A 23,653-nucleotide genomic window follows, 5' to 3' on the forward strand; every position below is an offset into this window, starting at 1 on the left:
TGATTATGTCTAGATCTAGAAAATTTAAGTAACTAACAACTTAATTAGTAATGTACACTCTTACTCTAACCATGGACATCATATTGGCGGTGGAGAATGTTTGACAAAAGTTTTGTATCCTGCACTTTGAAACATGCAATAAAGGTTTGAACAAATACATACAAGAGGGGTTTATGGTTACTCAAAACCCACAAGTACAGATTCTCTGATGGATTGTAACTCTTGAACTGGCTACTTTCCATCGGCAACGGAGATCAATGAACCTAGCTAATACGTTCTTCTAAAATTAAGGTTTTCACAAACCCTAGTTATCAAAATCTAAAGAGAGAGGAGAGGGAAGAAGTGGAGGAGATTTAATAATAATAATTATTATTATTATTATTATAGTATTCAAATGCATTTACAAACAACTTACAAAATGCTAATAAGCTCAGAATTTTCTTCTAATCATTGGTTGTTTGTACATCCATCTAGCAGATTTCATAATCATAGTTTGTAGCAATAGATAATCACACATGGACTTTATCATCACAACTGGTTGTTTTAGATTGGCCCAAAATCATTGTTGATTCTCTCTCTCTCCTCCTCCTCTACCTCCAGTTCTTCTCTCTCTTCTCTCTTCAAGTTTTGAGAGTTAGGGATTGTGAAACCCTAATTCGAGGAGAACATCTTTGCTACATTAATTTCCATCTCCTATACAATGTACCTAGTTGAAGTGTTGTAGTCCCAAATTAAAGCTTTTGTTTCTAGCCATTCAAAATATCATAGTAGATCTCTGAAACGCAGCCAATTAAGCAGGCTCAAGTCAACATGAGATATGATATGGAGGCTTGACAAATTATGCCTCGTTGGGCTCATTCTGCGTGAAGCCCAAATCCAAGGATCGGTTTGTTTTGGGCTTGGGCTCACCCTCGTAGACCTTGGGTTGGGTACTAGGCCTTATGCTACCTCCCAGCCCACCCAATCCCACTCCAAATCTAATTTGTTATCATATGACATTGTCTTCACGATGACATGGCCATGTTCAACAGAAAGCTTGGGATGCTTCAATACGAAGGAGTGATTCGATTCAAATGGAAGGGGCTAAATGAGTTAGGGATAGGCCTACATTAACTCTAGCTAGGAGAAGTGGTGAGGAAAGACTTGCATAGCTTAGGTCTCGTATCTTCTATGAATTTGAATAGAACTGATCGAAGAGCAAGGATTCATGTAGCCAAATTGATTTAGCTGGGATAAGGCTATATTATTCGCTGTTGGTGGCCTCTAATTTTCTTATTCTTTCTCACCATTGAACTTCAAATCTCTGTTTGGGTTGATGACTGAATTGAACATGGAAGTATCACATAATTTTATCATTTCTGTTTCGGTTTCTTGAAATGCCTGGACACATGTATACTTGATACAACTTCTGGTGAGAATTGAATAATTTATTAGGTGGGTTTGAAAAAAACCAATAAAAATATAAGCAAAAATTACCTTGCAAGGCCATACCTACAAAATATTGGTAGACAAACACCTATTTTCGGCCATATGTAACAGTGATTCGGTCATTAATTGTTAGATATGTAGAAAATGGTTTAGATCAGTCACGTATAAACTATCCCACATTCACTTATATTGGAAGAATTTATTGTCCAAGAGTGTGGCTCTTGCACCGGCATGGGGGCCAATGGGAGTGCACGAGAAAGCATCAATAGGAGTGAGATTTCTGTTTTATGGGGGAGGCAAGGCGGACATTTTGTATCATCATGTGTCTGGGCTCATAAGCTGCACTCTCGGACAAAGTCCTTTTTCCTGCAATTATTTACCCTCCCATGTATATACATAAAGTGAGATACGAGATATCTAGTATATCCTGTACAAAAGATCTCCAAACAAAAGGAGAAACCCCTACCGTGGCATTGCCATCAACAGGGGAACTCATCTTAAAAGTGGATGTATCCAGAAAGAAAATAAGAAACTAACTAGAGAACCAGTATTTTGTTCGACCCATGATAAAAAATAATAATAATAAAATTTAAAATTGAACAAAGATATTTAAAATTTGGGATAAAGTTTTTTGTGCGGGAGTGTGGCCTACCCCAGCACTCCCATGAGTCTGTCTCTCTCCTTCCCATATTAAAAGACACATCTACCCGCTTGTTTTGAAAATTTCCCCTAAATTTTTAGATTGGGCTAAGTTTTTTAACCCAAAGAAAAGTCTATAAGTCAATTGAGTATGAAAGAAATGAATACCTAATCACATGAGACTGATCGATCATTAATAATATTTAATATATTAATAAATAAAGAAATATCATCTAAGATAAACATGTTTTAAATTCGTATTTAAAATAAAGGGAAATGCCTTAATGCTATAATATACTCAAAATAACCTTAAAAAATCATGTTTTGGAACATGTCCCTCTTATATATCTTGGCTTGATCAGATGCCACGAGAGAGGAGACCAGTCAAAAGAACCAATTAAGCTGCAAGGATGATTAGTCAAACTACTTTCACTTTCAGACGTGATGGAATTCATCCAAATTAATGGTAAGGCATCGGTTGAAGGTCACCGGGCACCAACAGAGGATGAACCGGCACCAGTAGAGGTGAACACTACTGATCGAAGAAAACAACCCATGCAAGCAAAGCTTTTGCGTTTCATCCTCTCCAAGAAAAGCTTCATCACTCAATCCCATCTATAAAAACTCAATCTTGGTTCACCATTTTTGTAGTCTCAATTCAGTGCCTTAACAAGTAATTACAGAGGAAAAGATGGTTTCTTGCATGGGTTGTTTGCTTGGATGTATGTTTATCGTATCAGCTCTTGTACTTCAGGGAACGGCCGCTCAGACAATCCATATTGTCGGAGGCAGTTTAGGATGGACCGTTCCTCCTTCTAACTTCTCATATGATACTTGAGCTGCCAACCAGACGTTCAAGACTGGCGATACGCTTCGTGAGAATTCTCTCTCTCTCTCCCAGAAAAAGAACTTTCATGCTATCCAGGCTCGCAGTCAAAGAAATGGACAATTTGGATCCTCTACTGCCGAGCTGCCCAGTAAGACCGTGCTGCCCAGACACGGTGCTAGGTGCAATGTCCAACTTACCCTTACTCAAACGCCTTGCCCGAGTGGGGGTAAGGCGATCTTTGCTCTAATACCCTGAATTTTAATTTTTGAGATATTCTAATATATATAAATGCATTATATTAAATTTTCTTAGATATATATATTTAATGCATTAAAATAGGGTTTTCAACAAAAGGGGAGAATGGGTCATGTAGTTGAATAGTTGAATAGGAAGATATATGAATTAATATGGTTCAAAAGTCCAGAATATCAACTTCAACATCCAAATCTAAATACACTTCTCTTTATCTACACCACACCTGTAGTTGTCACATGGGTGTGTCCCTTCATTGTTTTCTTCTTCTTTAAAACTTCAACAATATTTCTGTCGAGAAAATCTCGCAACCACGATCCTCTCCGTTGAGAGAACTTCTCCAACCGCTGCGCATGATTACCTCTGCCATGTTTGTCTATTCTTCGTAAATATACACTTTATACAGTAAACCCCTATTTTGGAACCAATTCTCTGCAGAACCAAAGTCATCCGGGATTCACGCGAGTTCTACACCTCATTTTTTCCCGTTTGCGTTGGCATTATGTGATAGGTAGGCGGCGGGTAGGATCCCTCTGTTTTGATTTTCTTCAATCAACTGGCACTCGCATTAATTCCTTAGCCGTTTAAATTATGGCCGGAGCATCCTTTCATGACTTCCCATTCCGAATTTCATCATCCCCCTCCAACGTACAGGAGTAAGAGAGAGTCTATAAAGCTAAGGCAGGGAAGGGAATGATCTTCATGCCATTAGCAGAGAGAGTGGGTCGTGAGAATGAGATGGTAAGAAGAGGTAGTTTGTGAGAAAGTGAGACAAAATAGAGAGACGAAGGTGAGAGGTGGAATAGGGTCAAAGTGTAAAAGAATTTGAGGGAGCTGAGTTGCTTTTGGAATAAAAAGAGGAGGTGTTGTCGCCCACGTAGCAGCTGCGGTGCAAGACTCCACCGTCCAGAACCAGCTTCGCCGAAATCACCTGTTAACGTTTCAGGTACCCTTAGCCTCTGTAGTCCTCAACCTATAGCATGAAATACCCCTGCCCATATGATCATAATGGCTAGATATATATAAACCCACTAGTTTTATTCCCATTCTTTTCACCTTGGTCATGACTCCGGTCATCTTCTCAAGCCGCGGTGACTAAGTCACCAAGCCTAAACAACCGAATGCTTTTTGTCTTGAATATTATTGGTTTCAACATATTTATTAATTTTATATATTATAAACCTAGTAGTGGATACTTTTCAATCTGTTATATATATATATATATATATTTATGATGAATAGTATTACATGACCTCACTATGTTATATTTACATTGGTTTCATTTAATGTTTGTTGGATGATGATTACATCACCCCATTATTTAATATGTTGGTGTCATTGATGGGTGGTGGTGACCCCATTCCTAAATAGTATACCCTATTTTTAAATGAATATAGCCTAGCACCCTGTATGTATAATACTCAATAATCCAGACCAACTTCCATGCTATGCACAGGCTAAACCGATCTCCGACTTGAATCCATGTTTGAACCAGAGACCCCTGATTATTCCATATACCCCATGGTTATAAGAGGAACACTTGAGTCGCATAACCATCCTAAATAGCTTTGGCATTCCAGAAGGGTCCATGAGAAGCTTACGCCCCATCTACCTCAGCACTAAGCTTCCTATTATATTATTGCTGCTCCTATCTAACTCCCTATTATGTTATTGTTGATTGCATGTCTAGTAATTATTTTATGTATATTTCCTATTCTTCTTGTAATCTCGTGAGCTCAATAGCTAGTTAATGGCTATTCTATTGGATTGAGAAGACAAAGAGAATATGATATTGAATTCTATTTTGGAGAAGACTCCATTAATGAACCTTGATGAGTCCTTGGGCAAGCCTTGAAGGGCTTCTCTACTGCTTACTACGGACCTAGGAGAGTTGCTACCCCCTTCAACCTTCTTCTCTATCGATCTTGCACTACAAGTAAACAAACAAAATAATGGTTCTTTGATTGGGTGAACCAGAGTCAAATCGGGGAAGTCGATAGTATATACAATGAACCAAAAACCTAAAATTAGGACTGTCTATGTTTTTAAATCATTAAAATTGAAGTAATAAAATGTTTAGATTTTAAATTAAGGAAGGATACCCATGTAGGTGACGTGGACGAATTCACAAGAAACGAGACAGAAAGGGTTTTCATAGAACCGACGGACACAGTGCAATGTGAGTGGAAAACCGTCATATTATTGAGTTTTATCGCATTTTATGATCAAATATGTTTCATTGCATCATGATTTATGTTTAAGTGAAATATATTATGATATATGCCTTAGAATGTTTTAAATGATATATAAATACATGATCTTATTTATGATGAGATTTTAAGGCTAATATGAATTTCATGAACGAAAGATTGAAATAAATGTTAGACTCATGGAAATGAAACGAAAGGAATGGAATGGTAAAGAACCCATGTGACTACCACCCCTTTCCAGTAGGGGGTTAGGTACTGGATGAGGTGTACAGATACTAGAGTGTGATCCTTCCCGGGGTTACGATGCCCAAAATTAGGAGTAGATCATACCTAGTGTGACAGATGTCCTCCCCGGGGTTACAATGCCCGGAATCAGGAGTAGACATAGTATATTCTGAGATAGCCCTTCCCAGGGTTACGATGCCCGGAATCAGAAGTAGACTATCCCTTATATACCGATGAGATTAGTCCCTCCCAGGGTTACGATGCCTGGAACTAGGGGTAGACTATCCATTGTTCAGTGATATGGCGGTCCTCCCCAGGGTTACGATGCCTGGAATCAGGAGTAGACCTTAAGTTTATGGCAGTTATGACGACCTCACTTTCTACGTATGAGAGGTAGTACACAATGACCAGACCAAATTGATTAAATGATTTACCTTAAGAATTAAAAGATGTATTTTATTTTCATTGAGCATGTTTTTAGTGTTATTTTCAAATGCCATGCATGATTATATATCTATGATCAAATGTATAATATGTTCAGATTCTATCATCCATGTTTCTTGCATCATAATATGACTGTATTCTTCTGACGGGCTAGTTGAGCTCACCCCTCAATATTTTACAGTTGCAGAGCAGGCTCACATGGAGTGTCACTGTACGGAGTGCGTTAAGAAAGATAGGGGAAAATACTTGATAATTCCTGAGTAGTGGATCCTTGATTTAATAACGCTTAGAGTTATTTCTTTTCTTTTTATGATTCAAGACAGTTGGTGGGTTTCAGTGTGATAGTAGGTGGTCAGTAGCATTAATGTAATTTGAATAATAGAATGGGATGTAATGCTTTATGATGATACAAGTTGTGTGATGACTCAAGTAAGAGGTTTTTAGACTATGGTTATGTGAATGAAATTCTTTTTAGATTTCGGTCATTGACAGAATTACTTAGAATGAATAACTTCCGTTGTGCATTGAGGTGATATAGACTTAGTTTCCACTGCAATTCAATGATATTTGAGTGATTGATTATCCGCTGCCAATGAATTAAATGTAAGTGAGATGGAAGACCGGCCGTTATCACACGGCGGCCCGTGAGGGCCAGCACCCATATCTCACCCGGATTTGGGGGCACTACATTTGCACACAACACCGTGTCTGGGCAGCACGGTCCTGCCGGGCAGCTCGGCAGTAGAGGATCTAGATAAATGGAATAATTCACTTCCCCTTTGAATTCACAAATACCTTTTTACTTAGGTTTTAGTAATTTCAAAAAATACCTTTTGAGATTCCATTTCTTTGGATGTGAACCTGGGTAGCAGGAGGAAAATTCCTCCAACCCGGAATTACATACAATTAATTTAACTGAAACTTCCTACATAATTTGTTGTTTATCTGCAACAGGGTTTAACTTCCCATCAGATTATAATTGGCACGACGTGGGTAAGTACTCGAAAGCAGAATATGAAACCTGCAGTAACAAGACGAACACTATATCATTTTCAAGACCATCACTAGAGCTCACCATTGAAATCGCAGGAGAACACTACTACTTCTGCAGCTTTAACGATTACTGTGAAAAGAACATGAAGCTAGCAATCAACGTTTCTGGTACTCCCATCTCGTCACCTCCCAGCTCTTCTTCTTCTCTCACTGTTGGCAGCTTCTCTCTTCTTCTTCTTCTTCTTCTTCTTCTTCTTCTATCCACTGTCATCGCTTTCTTTTATTAGATCAAACGCTTCATTAATCACCATATCTATAGCAGATTCACTGTCATCACGTTGTAATTCATTTCGGAGAAAAGGTTGGGCCCGCCATCAGCATGTGTCATCCTCTCTCTTCTCCTTTGGAAAAGACCCATTTATCCTCCTGTGTCCAGCCCCGTGATTGGTGCATGTTGTTAGCTTATCCAAAGTTGATGTCATGCCCAACCTTCTTCTTATATTTTATTAAACCTCTAGTGTGACTTTGATTGTTTTTTTTCTTTTGTTATGTACATGTAATTTGTATTATATATACAGTCAATTAACTATCCTAATGACTATTTATTGAATTGGACTACCCATGAAATTCACACTTTTTTTGTTGTTGTTGAGGGGCTGGATTGGAATTACTGTAAAATGCATACCTTGCAACTTATAAGAGGTTTTTTTTTTTAATGTCACCACAAAGTTTTTAATGTCACCTTCTAGGCATCACTATGTACCTACTGAAGTGTAACACTTCACTATTGATTGCCACTTGGAACTATATGGGTTAGCTCATGTGATAGGTGATCCCACATACATCTTAATGGCAAAATTTTAATCCAAAGTTAGCAAGGAAAGCTGTTCAAACTCTGATTCAATTAAAGTGATGTAAAATTACCAAAATGTCATCAAATAGAGCTAAATATAAAACACAAAATTGGCATCTTTTGTAATTTTAGTTATTCGCTGTACTCATTTTAAGTTGAAATTGTGTCAATGAAATGCATGTCAGTACTCTATCACATGGATTAACTGTCATGTGGCAAATAATGAAGCTAGCATTATACTTCACTAGGTATAGTGACGAGGAAGAAAATCCAAAAATGAATGTTACAAATATTGTATGCTAGGACTTTTGTTATTGCCATATGGTCATCTTTTCTTGCCCTTAATTACATGCACTTTTGAGGATTCTTACCTTTCTCTCTAATCAAATTTCAGTCTGAAACAAGCATTTGAAAAATGAAATGGTTAAATATGTATTGAAAGTTTTACAAAATTACAAAAATGTTTGTTCACTATTCTAAAATTTATGACTTTTTTTTGTTTGATTAATTAATATATTCAACGAAACCCAGGAATTACACAGTTTATATGCATTCATTAAAAAAAATATTAATAGTTAATGTAGATGACAAAATATTAAGGCAACACAATGCCAAATTTTCTACAAAAAAAAAAAAAAAACATAATACTAAGTTTTACCAGAGCCTTAGATGGAGCTTAATGGGCCACCTTCTTCGAGCTGAATTTAGATCCTCACCAATGACATTTAAACACCAGAAACAATCTCCCACCATCCATGGGGTGTGGCCCCCATAAGCTATACAACCCTAAATTTTAAGAGTGTCAAATCTACAGGGATGGTTATGCCAAATTTCATAAAGAGTAGAAGTCAACTAAGAGTGTGGTAAAAACTTAGAGTGTGGTAACCTATTTAGAATGTGATTGGCAGTCAACACTGCTTCTCCCCAATAATAAGCAGGTATGTCAGCTGGCAATAACATGGAGTTTAACATTTTTGTCAATATCCTGTTCTTACGTTCAGTTATGCCATTTGATTAAGGCGAGTAAGGAGCAGTAGTTTCAAGTACTATGCCCTAAGAGGCATAAAATTCCTTGAACTCTGACAACTTATATTCTCTTCCTCTATCACTTCTAAGTCTTTTAATCTTTAAGTTCAACTGATTTTCTACTTGGTTATTGAAAATTTTAAATTTTTCAAAAGCTTCATCTTTCGATTTTAACAGATAAATATGACAATACCTAAAAAAATCATCTATAAAAGTAATTAAATATTTCCGACCACCTCTAGTGGTGAAACTTTTAAAATCACAAAGGTCGGAATGTATTAATTCAAGAAATTGTGTACTCCCAAAATAAATGTTTAATAACAGTCAAAACATGGTCCATATCTATGAAAACTACAAAAAATACCTTATATATCCTCCAATATATAATGACATTATTTTTTTATTTTTTTTGTAATTTTTCAAGAAATTCTACGAATTTTCAGCCCATGTAATTTACTCAATTGGGTTGATATGTGAACAAGTATGACATTATTATAGGACAAAGTATCCCTCCACCCATAAAGGACTGTTCACCCACCAAAATCCAGATCTTTTTCAATGACATTTAACCACCAGAGTTGATCAGACACCATCTATAGGGTGTGGGGATACCATCCATGGGGTGTGGTCCCCGCACCCTATGGATGGTGTGAGACTGTCTTTGGTGGTTAGATATCATTGGAGAGGATCTGGGCTCCACCCACCATCCTAGGGTCTACAAACCCGTCCGAGGATTTTAGTATGTTCCAAAATATCCTCCTCTGCCCTCTCCCACCTCGTGAGGAATGGGCTTGGGTGGAAGAACACTCGATCCTTTATGATAAGTATGATCAAAACCCTTTTCTTTTTTTTTTTGGTAACTTATGTGTGCCTTTTTTCTTTTTGCAGATTCTACCATGTATTCATCACCATCACCAAAGAAAATGCCAGACTTTGATTTGATGACAAGTCTAGTGACACATAAATTAGTTAGAAATAACTATCTGATCTGGCGCTGTCAAATACTCCCACTATTAAAATCACAGGACTTGTTGAAGTTCGTTAATGGTACCAGTTCTCCAGATCAACCAAACCACCAGAATGTGGAACTGGACCAACTCCTTCTCAGCTGGCTTTTCTCCACTATTTCTGAACCAATGTTGAAATTGGTATTGGATCTTCAAACATCACAAGAATTATGGGATGCTTTACATAAGATGTTCAAATCACATTCCATGCTTGATAGCCCAGTTACTACAGATTCTGATCAAGTGGTGAATATCGAAATGAAAGAAAAGAACAGAACAACAAAAGTAGAGTACAATCCTCCACCTATAGGTTTGACTCCATTTGATGCATCAATGAAGCAAACACCATCAAAGACATCTATGCTTGTTAATTTCCTCCCTACTGGAACTCTCATGATCCTTAACATGCTTATCGCACCAATATCTGAATATGGAAAGTGCAATATAGTGAGCTTTAAAGATCCTCTCAATTACACTACCCATACTTGACTCAAGTACATCTAACAGAGGAGGTAGAAATGACTATCCTACCCCCGCCCAAACACATTGCCTGAGGTGGGATCCACCTCCCTCCATTAGATGTACTCGACGGTCAAGTACGGACAGTGTAATTGAGAGGATAAAAATTCTCATGGTGACAAGAAATTATACTATGGAGTTGTGACTAAAAAAGGGTTGAGATTATTCAGTTCCTCCGGCCGACATTAAGTATAAGGTGGGAGCTGAGTCTACACTGAAGGTCACAGATGTTATCCATGCAATCATGTCTGTTTTAGTATTTGCAGTGTTTGCATTATCTGATAAGCGTGTAAGGGATTGTTTGTTACCTGCACATGAAGATGTAACAGCCGAAGTGATGAAGACTTTGCCTCTAATTGTGAGTATTGTTTGTAGTGGTTTGATTTTCATCTTTCCCAACACTCGCTTTGGTATAAGGATGAGTGGCTGACTAGAGAATGCAGCAATTTGTGACAAAATTTGTACTTGGAGGTTATTAAATATTTAGAAATAAAATTTGAAAATCTCTTTCTTTCTCTTAATTCGAATAGAACTGATCTAAGAGTAAGGATTCATGTAGCCAAGTTCATTTAGCTGGGATTATTGGTGCAGAAGGAGGCATTCATTGTCTTCGCGGTTGGAGATTCCATCGCTGTTGGTGGCTTCTAATTTTCTTATTCTTTCTCACCTTCTTTCTAAATTCAATTCTCTGTTTCGGTTGATGACTGAATTGAACATGGAAGTATCGTATAATTTGATAATTTTTGTTTTGGTTTCTTGAAATGCATGGACACATGTATACTTGATACAACTTCTGGTGATAATTGAATAATTTATTAGGTGGGTTTGAAAAAAAGCAATAAAAATATAGGCAAAAATTACCGTGCAAGGCCATACCTACTTAATATCGGTAGACAAAACACTTATTTTCGATCATATGTAACAGTGATTCAGTCATAATTGTTAGATATGTAGGAAATGGTTTAGATCAGTCACATATAAACTATCCCACATTCACTTATAAGGGAAGAATTTATTGTCCAAGAGTGTGGCTCTTGCACCAGCATGGGAGCCATTGGAAGTGTACGAGAAAGCATCAACAGGGGTGAGATTTCTGTTTTATTGGGGAGGGCAAGGCGGTCATTTTGTATCATCATGTGTCTGGGCTCATAAGCTGCACTCTCGAACAAAGACCTTTTTCCTTGCAATTATTTACCCTCCCATGTATATCCATGGAATCACTATACACCTTTTTGGTGGTCCATAATTTTTCAAAATAATAATCTGCCTTGTGATTAACTTGAAAAGCTAAAACTATGACTTGTGAACAGGAGACCATGGGATATGATCTACCTACCTATCCACAAAATTTGAGTATCATATGACGAACAACATGCCTCTAAAAAAAAAAAAAAGATGTCTGTGGACTTCCATGCACTTGATTATCATTTATACGCATGGTTTTAGTGCACGGTATCAGATCAAGTATTGGTCATCTTCAAAATTGATACAATACCAATATGGTATCGGTATGGATTGGCCATATCAGACAAGTTTCCTTGGGTTTCCTTAAATATGGATATTTCCTCTTTTATCCCTTGTCTGTATTGTTCCGGCAATATTGTATAGACCAGATATCGATATCGGTCACCTTAAAAACAGTGCAGTATCAGTCATATCAGGCAATCCAATACTGATATCTCAAACCATGTTTATATGTATGCCCATCATAAGAAATTCAACCAAATAATATATGAAAAAAGTTATCTAAGACTAAGGGTGTAAGTTTGACCCTGTCGGCCTGAGCTCGCCCTAGCCCACCCTGAGCCCATAGGCTGGATTTTCAACCCTGAGGGCGGGTTAGGGTTGAAATTTTCAAGCCTGGGGTCAGGGTTGGGCTGGGCCAGGGGTTGAGGCCTCAGATTAAGCCCAGCCCGGTCCGACCCAGCGTTAAGTTATGGTTTACAATTTATAGATCACATTTTGCAATTTTTGTTTAGTGTCTTTTTTGCTATATGGTCAGCATTGAATATATTAAGAAGAAAGAAAAAGTCCAAGATTAATATCCAAGCATACTCGGACGTGATACAATACACTGTAAATCCCCAACTCCACCTTCGGCATGGCCATCAACACAGAGAAGGGGAAATTAGGATCGAATTTAGGGGTGTCAATGGGTCGGGTTGGGCCTAGTCTGCCCTAAACCCTAACCCAACCCTAGGGGCCTTAACCTAAACCCTAACCCAACCCAACCCTGGCAGGGCCTAAGAAACCCTCAACCCAGTCAGACCCTACCAGGGTTTTCCCTAACCCGACCCGGCCCTGATTAACCCTGATAGGGTCGGGCAAGGTCGGGTTGGCCCTGATTGACCCTGTTTTGACCTTGACCATTATTGATAGGATTAAAATAAAATAAAATTTTAAATTGAACAAAGTATTTAAAATTTTTAGATTGGGCTAAGTTTTTTAATCCAAAGAAAAATCTAATAGTCAATTGAATAAGAAACAAACCAATACCTAATCACATGAGACTGGTTAATCGTTAATAATATTTAATATATTAATAAATAAATAAATATCATCTAAGATAAACATGTTTTAAAATTCGTATTTAAAATAAAGGGAAATGCCTTAATGCTATAATACACTCAAAATAACCTAAAAAATCATGTTTTGGAGCATGTTCCTCCTTATATATCTTGGCTTGATCAGATGCCACGAGAGAGGAGACCAGTCAAAAGAATAAAAATTTAGCTGCAAAGATGATTAGTCAAACTACTTTCACTTTCACACGTGATGGAATTCATTCAAATGGCAAGGCATCGGTTGAAGGTCACCGGGCGCCAGCAGAGGATGATCCGGCACCAGTAGAGATGAACGCCACTGATAGAAGAAAACAACCCATGCAAGCAAAGCTTTTGCGTTTCATCTTCTCCAAGAAATGCTTCATCACTCAATCCCATCTATAAAAACTCAATCTTGGTTCACCATTTTTGTAGTCTCAATTCAGTTCCTTAACAAGTAATTACAGAGGAAAAGATGGCTTCTTGCATGGGTTGTTTGCTTGGATGTATGTTTATCGTATCAGCTCTTCTGCTTCAGGGAACGGCCGCTCAGACAATCCATATTGTCGGAGGCAGTTTAGGATGGACTGTTCCTCCTCCTAACTTCTCATATGATTCTTGGGCTGCCAATCAGACATTCATGGTCGGCAATTGGCTACGTGAGAATTCTCTCTCTCTCTCTCTCTCTCTCTCTCTCTCTCTCTCTCTCTCTCTCTATTTGAAAAAGATCATGTCAATCCGAGCAGCATGCAGCTGTGTGCAGCGCCTGAGATGAGGCAGGCGCATTGACCATCTTACCCCTACTCAGACAAGACTTGCTCAATCTAGTGCTCATACACTCGAGTGGCCCCCATTAGATACATAACAAGTAATAACTGAAACTTGTAACTAATTTGGTGTTTATACTGTTCTGCAAAGTTTAACTTCTCTACATTAGTGTATGATGTGGCCGAGTTCTCAAAGGCAGATTATGAATCTTGCAACAATACGAACCCCATGTCTTATGTCGTCGCATCATCAGTAAACTTCCTCATTAAAACTGCAGGAGAACACTACTACTTTTGCACCTTTAAAGATTACTGTGAAAAGAATATGAAGTTGGCAATCAAAGCCTCTGCTACTCCCATCTCGTCTCCTCCTCCATCCAGCTCTGCCTCTTCTCTCACAGTTGGCGGCTTCTCTCTTCTTTTACTATCCATATATCAGGTTGTAATATAATCTCCTTTTAGGGAAATGGTTGAGCACGCTGCTAGTTACTCAACATGTGTACGTCATCGTCTCTCCTCTTACTTTGGAAAGACCCCTTTACCTTTTTGGGTCCAGCCCAGTTTTTGGTGCATGCCGTTAACTTATCAAAAGTTGACGGCATGCCCAACCTTTTCCTTTCATTTTATTAAACCTTTAGTGTGACTTTTATTGGTTTTTCATGTATTTGTATTTGTATTATATAGTTAATAAAGTATCAATGTGATTCAAGTTTGTTTGCTAAGCCTGAGTCTCTCTTTAATCTTTCCTCTCCTTTATTGAGGGGAAAGTCTCCAACTTGCAAGTAAAACGCTTCACCATTTGCCATTTGGCACTACATGGGTTAGTCTATGTGATAGAAGACCCCACAATCCACATACATTTCAATAGATGACTTTTAATCCAAAGTAAAGCAGGAAAGTTGTTCAAACTCTAATTCAATGTTATAGTAAAATTACCAAATTGTCATCAAATGAAGATGAATTTAAAATACAAAATGACATTTTTGTAGTTCTAGATACTTCCTCTACTCTTTTTAAGCTGAAATTGTACCAAGGAGCTGTTTGCATGGTCCTCTATCACATGGACTAACCTATATGCTGCCATGTGGCAAATAATGAAACGTTATACTTTACTAGACATAATGATAGACATAATGACGAGGAAGAAAACCCAAAAAAGAATGTTACAATTAGGACCTTTGATTATTGCAATAGGGTCATATTTTGTTGCCCTTAATTACATGTACTTTTGAGGATGCTTATCTATCTCTCTAAGTCAAATTCTAGCCTGGAACTAGCATTTGAAAATTGAAATGGTTAAAAGTTTTATAAAATTACAAACATACTTGTTCACTATTGTAGAACTTAATGACATATTTTTTATTTTTGTAACTTCAATTTCACTTCCCTACCTATTTTTGGTTGAATCGTGTCCAGTTTGAACCCCAATAAACACAAAATCTTGATCTGTCAGATGGGTGTAGAGTCCTTTCACATGTACCCACTCATATTCATTGAAGACCTTGCCATCCACCCCCAACACACACAACCGTTACCCTTAGAAAAAGAAAGAACATGGTTTAGCGTCAATCCAATGCAATTTGGTTCTCCTCCAGCAGTCCAACTCCAGCCGTGGCGGGAGCTTAAGGGTCCAACCCAGCAAAACAAGAGGGGTTATTGGGCTGACTGAGTAGAATTGTGGGGAGAGAGGAGGCTAGTCTAATGAACCCATGATTCTAAGTATCGGTATTGTATCGGATGATACGTACTGTGCACTAGAACCATGAATGAACCCACCTCCTCCTACCTCTGCTTCTTGTCTCACTGTTGGAGGCTTCTCTCTTCTTCTTCTATCCACTCCCATCACTTTCTTTTATTAGAAAGTGCTTACACCCGATTTTGGTAATTTGACCGAAATATTATTCATTCGTAAAGTGGTTACAACCGATTAAAAATATGGAAAATCATGGGAAGTTACTTAACCACCTAGTAACTGCAAAAGATTGCCAACAACAATAACTATAAAAGGAATACTGGCAATGAAGAATACATCCCCTGATCAACAACACTCTTGACTAGGAGTGTCAATCGGTCGGTCTCGGTCGGGCCTGGATGGGTCTCATCAATTTTATAGGCTGCACCGTATCCGACCGTTTAGGCATTCGGGCTTGCCTTGAGCAGGCATGGTACGGTTTCATTTCGATCGGTCGGTGTTCGGTCTTTAATCGGGGCAGTCTTATTCGGGCTAAACGGGTTTGAAATGGGCTAATGACCTATTTAACTCTAAACGGTCGGTGTTCTCTCTTTCTTTTCTTAAGTTTCTGTTTTCAGAATTAATACTAATCAGTCTACGCTATTCTTATCAATTCCAGCTCTGATTAAGTTTAAGGTTCTAGTTTGACTATTTGTTTAAAAAAAATGATCTTTTCCAATTGATTTAGAATTCCTATTGGTACCATACTTCTTGCAGATCTCAATATTCAGATTTGGTTTTCTGAATCTAGTTTCAGAATACATTTTTAGATATGTTACCAAGTAACTTGATATTAATTCAGTTCTAATATATACCAAGTTTTTGTCATTGATTCCTAAGAGTCCATTCTCACTGGTTTGGCCGTTTGGGACTTTGGGTTGCAGCGGCGGCCGATTAGGTGCTTCAGCCTTCGTTTACCATGGTGCGGTGGCAGCGGTGCTACTCAGAGCCATGAGTTGCAGGTTACACTCTTGCAGCGGTGGAGGTTGAAACCGTGAAGGGGTGAAGGGGTGAAGGGACTTAGGGATTTACTGATTTAGGGTTCTTGCAGCGGTGGAGGAGAAACTAAAGTTTAAACTTTGAAAGTTAGAAAGTTGAAACTTGAAACTTGAAAGTGGAAGCCGTGGGCATGAATCGTGATTGAGTGAAGGTAGAGGCACTTAGCCACTTAGGGACTAGGGAGTTAGGGTTAGACTGGTTAGCCCTCTTTAGGTTTGGGACTATGGGGTTTGGGCCAACACATTTGTAGATTTGTGGGGGGGTAGATTAGGAAATACACATCGGGGCAAAGGGGTTGGGCTTAAACGGGGCAAGGGGGTCGGGCTTCGGTCGGGGTAATAAGTGGTCGGGTTTGTCGGGCACCCGACGGTGGAAGCCTGTACACCGAGAACGACCGCCTACACATTTAGTTGTCGGGTCTGTCCGGTTCGGTTTTTTAATTGTCGGGCTCGGTCGGGCCTTTCAGGCCGGGCCTAGAATTGACACCCCTACTCTTGACACTAAGTACTCCTTATCTTTATTTTATCTTTCAAGATGTAGATCTTTATCTCATCTTTGTCTTTTATCTTTCAAGATATAGAAGATCTTATCTCTCATTTTTGTCTTTTATCTTCTTAGATGTAGTTTTTTGCTGAGTCAGATTGTGGTCCCCAATGTATCATTGGCCCCTGTTTCAAGAGGAATTCATTTAGGTTTTGCTTGGAGAATAACTCCACAACACTATGTCTTTTGGCCTGGGTTTTAGAAGGCATTATTTGTATTCAGAATTGTTATCAATATCATCAATTTTCTATCTTTCTTCTTTTTGGCATTCTGATTCTCGTCATTAAAAGTCCTTGGAGCAATCGAGGCAATGAAAAGAATCCATTCTTTCTTGATTAGAAGTCGAATAATCCATTTGGTCATCTTTTGAGTGCTTGCGACTCTGGCATGCTGGCACATCTTCAACTCATACGACTGATCACACCGATTGCTGAAAATAATGGTAAACAGAAAGTATTATAAATCACCATATCTATAATAGCTTTTTTATCTTGTCTTTTCGCTGCATTGCCTCTAAACCCTTTCATGAGGCATGCATATCACGATGTAATTGAGGAAAAGGCTGGGCACCATGAGTCATCCTTTCAATTTTGAGCCTTCCATTGACAGTACTAATACCTCAAAGACGAGACCCACAAGTTATGTGGCACCAAGTGTTGGGTACATGTGCCCATCAAATCTAATTTAAACAGTTTAGATAGTAATTATTTGCAATTGGGCATTTGATTGTCATGAGGTTATGCTTGAAATCGTTCATAATTAGGGGCAGAACTAGACACCCTTTTTCACATGATTATTGCATTCTTTGTTTTTTAGAAATAGTGATTCCAATTACAAATGTGAGTACACATTTTCGTGTCCATAAGACTGTATCAATTGAGAGACTTCTCAAAAGAGTTGACACCTAAATTAAGGTTTAAGACCCTCATTAATAAATATGTGATTCGATTTGAACCGATCCGACCAAAACATCAGGTTCAAGTCAGGTTGTATAGATGCAAGGGGATTTTTATGGAGTCTACCCTTGCATTGTTGTCCTCTCTCATGGCGGAGTGAAGGGAATACCGTTGGATCTTCTCAAAAGAGAAGGGGAAATGAGTTACCACCTAGATCAAGGTTTAAGACAAAAAAAAAAAAAAAAAAAATTTTCTCCTCCTTAGGAGAGAGATTGACTCCAAAATTTGTTGGTCTAGTCAAAGATTTGATGTCTAAAATTCTGTCCGAAATGAATAAGAAATCAATGGTGATATGGTGTCTTCAAACTAATGTTAAGCCTCCATATTTATCAATTGGTTCCATATATAGACCATCCATATGTAGAGAATGTTAGAGTTTCATTCGTTGCTGCTTACATTTTGTTTCCATAAAGAAAATGATGTCTGGTCGATCCATCCGTGAGATTTGATTTAAAAGCCCAATTGTTAAGGATCTCTCAATCTCTTGACAATTCCAACTTAAAAATCTCATTGGTGCCCGTAACGTTGTTAAACATCAGGCAACACAGGATTAGAAACAAAGTTCTCTCAGACAGATTCATTATCCGGCACAACAGGTGGATCAGGAGAGGACATGCATGGACGTTTGCTACTGTGCAAATAGAAATCACCATCAGAAGTAGAAACCGACATTGGGGTGTGTAGATTACCATGATCCAAAGATTGGGATATTAGCGGTTGGGTAGTGATAGGTTGGAATAAAGGCGATCGAGATTGGACCAAAGGCGGCTGAATGAGTAGAATTGTTAGAAGAGAGGAGACTAGTCTAATGAACCAAGCTGCATGGATGACTAGTCAAAACACTTTCGAAGTCGGGGAGTCTAGTGAATGTTCACCTATGTAAGCGTACGTGAATGACTCACAGCCGTTCAAATGAAATATTCTTACAGATTAGATTCCATCTGAATAACTGTGAGTCATTCACATATGCTCACGTACGTGAATATTCGCTGCTCACTCAAAGTCAATCTTTCTTCCTTGTACATTTTCACGCTTCACATCTAAGGACCGTGAAGGCATTAAAACATCTCCAAGGGAAAGCTTCACTCTATCGCATCTATAAAAACTCAATCTTGGTTCAACATTTTTGTAGTTCTAAGTCGGTGTTAATTACAATTGTTGTTAATATAGACTAGAAGGACGATCGAGCTGGTGATCAACACAGGTAATTGCATGGGTTGTTTGCTTGCTTGGATGCGCGTTTATCGTAGCAGCTCTGTTTTATGGAGCGACCACTCAGACAATCCACGTTGTTGGAGACGAAAATGGATGGACTGTTCCTTCTAGCTTCTCATAGGATACGTGGGCTGCCAACCATACGTTCAAGACCGGCCATATTCTTTGTGAGAATTCTCTCTCTTTCTCTAGTACAGGGATTTAATAATCAGTATCGAATACAGTATTGGTCTCAGCCGATACCGATATGATAGTGATCTGAATCGGCCCGTATTGGTCTTGATCAGATGATTTTACCCCTAATTTGGTGTATATATATACTCTTCTGGAGGTTTCACCTTCGAAAAAAAATAGGATGGACACACCGTGATTGAGTTATCAAGGGTGATTATGAATCTTGCAACGCGACAAACTCCATCTCTCCCGTCATCGGATCATCAATAGACTTCCTCATTGAAACCCTAGGATAACACTCCTACATTTGCAACGTTGACGATCACTGTGAAAACAACCAGAAGCTGGCTATCAACGCTTCTGGTTCTCCCATCTCGTCGATCTCCTCCTCCACCCAGCTTTGACTCTTCTCTCCCATTCAAATATAAGCTTTTTATCAAAGTTGATGCCATCTTCGGCACAGACAGTGACTGATCTAAGCAGCTTGGAGGGGGCATGAATCTTCTTCATTGCAAGCTCAATGTCCTAAGGCCTGAAAATGAGAGGATTCCGAAGAAGGCTCCAAACAACCCCCCCTCCCTCCCTCTAAAACTCTCAACTTATCCCTCTTCATTGAAGTGCAAAACCAAAAACCCATTGTCTAAGAGTTTTATCTAGATACACCCGATGAGTCTCCATAACTTGGGAAGGGAGGCTTTTATGAGGTTCAGTGAAGGACTGCGGCCAACAGAAACCCCAACACACATATTACTCCAACATTGGAATTCTACATTCACAATATTAGAGGGACTGCGGATAACTGGAACTCCCTCAACAAAGTATGGTTGAGAGAAGAGTAAGTTCAAATCCTCCAGCACAGACCAAGGGGATTCATTTTGGGTTGAATAGTGACCAATTTGAACCCCCAATACTACAACAAATTTGGTCTTTTTCTACGAGAACTTTCTTTAGCAAACAACATTTACCGTACAAACATATTAGTTACGACAGTAAAATTCTATCAGCATTTCATCCCGTAGAGAGTCGTAGTAACTGGTTACGACGGTAAACTCCTAACCGTAGGCTCTGAGTTTTATTGACGGGAATATAAATCTGTTGCTAAAGATAAAGTTTATACGACATACATACTCCAGGAGTTAGTACCTGGGATGCGGAACCTCTAAGAATACTAAGAATTATACACAGGGAAAAGGAGAGGTTTTGTACACGGTCATGCATGGTGCACGATTGTGCACCAAACTATTGGATGGGGTGAAGGATCGTGTATTGTACATGGTCATGCCCATCCAACTGTCGTTGGTGTATGACCGTGCACCATGCATGGCCATGCTAAGTGAAAATTACACTTACGTTATGCATTTGGCTATAAATCAGAGTTACTTGCATGAAATTAATGATATCAAAATATCTAAATATTATACAATAAGATTAAGGGAGAAAAAAGCCACCCGGTCGGCAAAACATGTCGCCCTTGCGCGTAGGGTTCACGAAATGATCACTGCACCCCTAGTTATTTATGGGGTTTCAGGGGGTATGGTTGTCATTTTGCGAGCCCATGTGTCAGGTCTCAAGGGCGGCGTGTCTGGCGCAACCGGGTAGCTTTCTTTTTCCCTAAGATTAAATAAGAAATTTATGTTAGTAAAAATAAACAGAAATTGAAATGAGAAAACCTAGACTATAATCACACTACAATTACAGTCATGCCATTTAAATAAGGACTATTGATTTTATAATAAATTAAAAGCTATGTTATATAAACAATGATATAAGAAATTAAATCACAGAGAATAAACTACCGCATAAACACAATTAAGAAATGTATTTCACAGAAAAATATACAAAATGACCAAACTACCTTTTTAGTGTAGAATTCTTGACAATGTAATAAATATACTCTAAAAATAATAAAAAGAAAAGAGAAAAATATAAATGAAACCTAAAGATGCTAAAATTATGAGAAAACCATCTCAAAAAATAAATATGAGAAATTATTATACCTAAACTGGTTAAATTTCTCCTCAAATGCATAAATATTAAAAATATGTAAAAAAATACTATAATATACATATAAAAATAAAATAAAAATCATAAAAAAAATCTCTAATGACTGTAAATAATTTGAAAACCTTTTTGAAAATTATGAAAGAAAATATTATGATCAAAATGGCAAAAATGACCCTATTGATTTGTCCTATTCTAAAATATAAAATAAATGCATAATAAACACAGAAAATACTCAAAAACAAGAAATGCTAAACTCATACGAATCCTATTAATAAATAAATAAAAATCACCTGAAATAAACATGTTTTAAAATTTGGATTTGAAATAAAGAAGAAAAAAAAAAAAAAAAAAAAAGATGGAAATGCCCTCCTTAATGCTATATTAATATACTCAAAATAACCTGAAAATGCAAGTGAAAAATCATGTTTTGCAACATAAGCCTCATATCTTGATTTAGTCAAAAGAAACAAGCTGCATGCATGGCTGATTAGTCAAACTGATTTCACACGTGATGGAATTCATCCAAACGGCAAGGCATCGGTTGAAGTCACCGGACGACAGCAGACAACTCATGCAAGCAAAGCTTTGCCGATTCTTCCTCTCCATGCAAAGCTGGATCACTCAATCCCCATCTATAAAAACTTAATCTTGGTTCACCATTTTTGTAGTCTCAATTCAGTGCCTTAACAAGTAATTACAGAAGAAAAGATGGCTTCTTGCATGGGTTTTTTGCTTGGATGCATGTTTATCGTATCAGCTCTTCTGTTTCAGGGGACAGCCGCTCAGACAACCCATGTTGTCGGAGGCAGTTTAGGATGGACTGTTCCTCCTTCTAACTTCTCATATGGTTCTCGGGCTGCCAATCAGACATTCATGGTCGGCGATTGGCTACATGAGAATTCTCTCTCTCTCTCTCTCTCTCTCTCTCTCTCTCTCTCTCTCTCTCTCTCTCTCTCTCTCTATATATATATATATATATATATATATATATATATATATATATATATGTTACATCAAGCTCTTTAATGTATCCCATATTAGGTTTGAAAAAGATCTTGTCAATCCTGGCAGGCGCATGCATTGACCGTCTTACCCCTGCTCGGGCAAGGCTGGCTCAATCTAGTGCTCATACACTAGAGTGGCCCCCATTAGATACATAACAAGAAATAACTGAAACTTATAGCTAATTTGGTGTTTATACTGTTCTGCAGAGTTTAACTTCTCATCAGGATTAGTGCACGATGTGACCGAGTTCTCAAAGGCAGATTATGAATCTTGCAACAATACGAACCCCATCACTTATGTCGTTGCATCATCAGTAAACTTCCTCATTGAAACTGCAGGAGAACACTACTACTTCTGCACCTTTAAAGATTACTGTGAAAAGAATATGAAGCTGGCAATCAAAGCTTCTGGTACTCCCATTTGGTCTCCTCCTCCTCCACCCAGCTCTGCCTCTTCTCTCACAGTTGGCGGCTTCTCTCTTCTTTTACTAGCCATATATCATGTTGTAATATAATCTCCTTTCAGAGAAAAGGTTGAGCATGCTTCCAGTTACTCAACATGTGTCATCGTCTCTCCTCTTACTTTGGTAAGACCCCTTCGATCTTTTGTGTCCAGCCCAATTATTGGTGCATGACGGTAACTTATCAAAAGCTGACGACATGCCCAACCTTCTCCTTTCATTTTGTTATACCTTTAGTGTGACTTTTATTGGTTTTTCATGTATTTGTATTTGTATGATATAGTTAATAAATTATCAATGTGATTCAAGTTTGTTCTCTTACCAAGAAAAAAAAAATATTCAAGTTCGTTCGCCAAGCCTGGGTCTCTCTTCACTCTTTCCTCTCCTCTATTGAGTGGAAAGTCTCCCACTGTTATAGAGAGGCGAACCCTCTCACAGATTTCCTACTAAAGTCAGTTGCTAGAGTGGATGACTCTCCTCACTGGTTCCTCTTCCCCTCTCTATGCAAGCTAAAGTAATGCAAGATGATCAGCGACGTCCCAGATTCCGCCTTATGTAATGTGGGACTGATGTTTTTTCTTGTGCTGCTTTCCTATCTCACCCCACTGATGGTCATACCAAAGGTGGGGGAGGTTTGTTAGTTTTTTTGTTGTTGTGTTTGGTTCTTGCCCGGTTTGTATCCTCCTTTTATTTTTGGTCTTTAATACAATTGACCTTTTAGCAAAAAAAAATCTGATGACTATTTTTATTGTATTGTAGGCCATGTACAAACCATGCAAGAATTTCACAAAGAAGAAGAAAAAAAAAAAAATTGTGCAAGAGACAGGAAT

At 38.2% G+C, this 23,653-nt stretch overlaps 1 protein-coding gene across 1 annotated transcript; it reads left to right on the plus strand.

The window, feature by feature from the left end:
* The first annotated feature begins 13,443 nt into the window (after window positions 1-13,443).
* On the plus strand, window positions 13,444-22,877 carry LOC122639211 (umecyanin-like). Its single transcript, XM_043832031.1, has 2 exons — window positions 13,444-13,627; window positions 22,570-22,877. The coding sequence occupies exons 1-2, from the start codon at window positions 13,444-13,446 to the stop codon at window positions 22,875-22,877; spliced, it is 492 nt and encodes a 163-aa protein (XP_043687966.1).
* The last annotated feature ends 776 nt before the right edge of the window (window positions 22,878-23,653 follow it).

This window comes from Telopea speciosissima, chromosome 9 (genome assembly GCF_018873765.1).
Source record: "Telopea speciosissima isolate NSW1024214 ecotype Mountain lineage chromosome 9, Tspe_v1, whole genome shotgun sequence".
Lineage (NCBI taxonomy): Eukaryota > Viridiplantae > Streptophyta > Magnoliopsida > Proteales > Proteaceae > Telopea > Telopea speciosissima.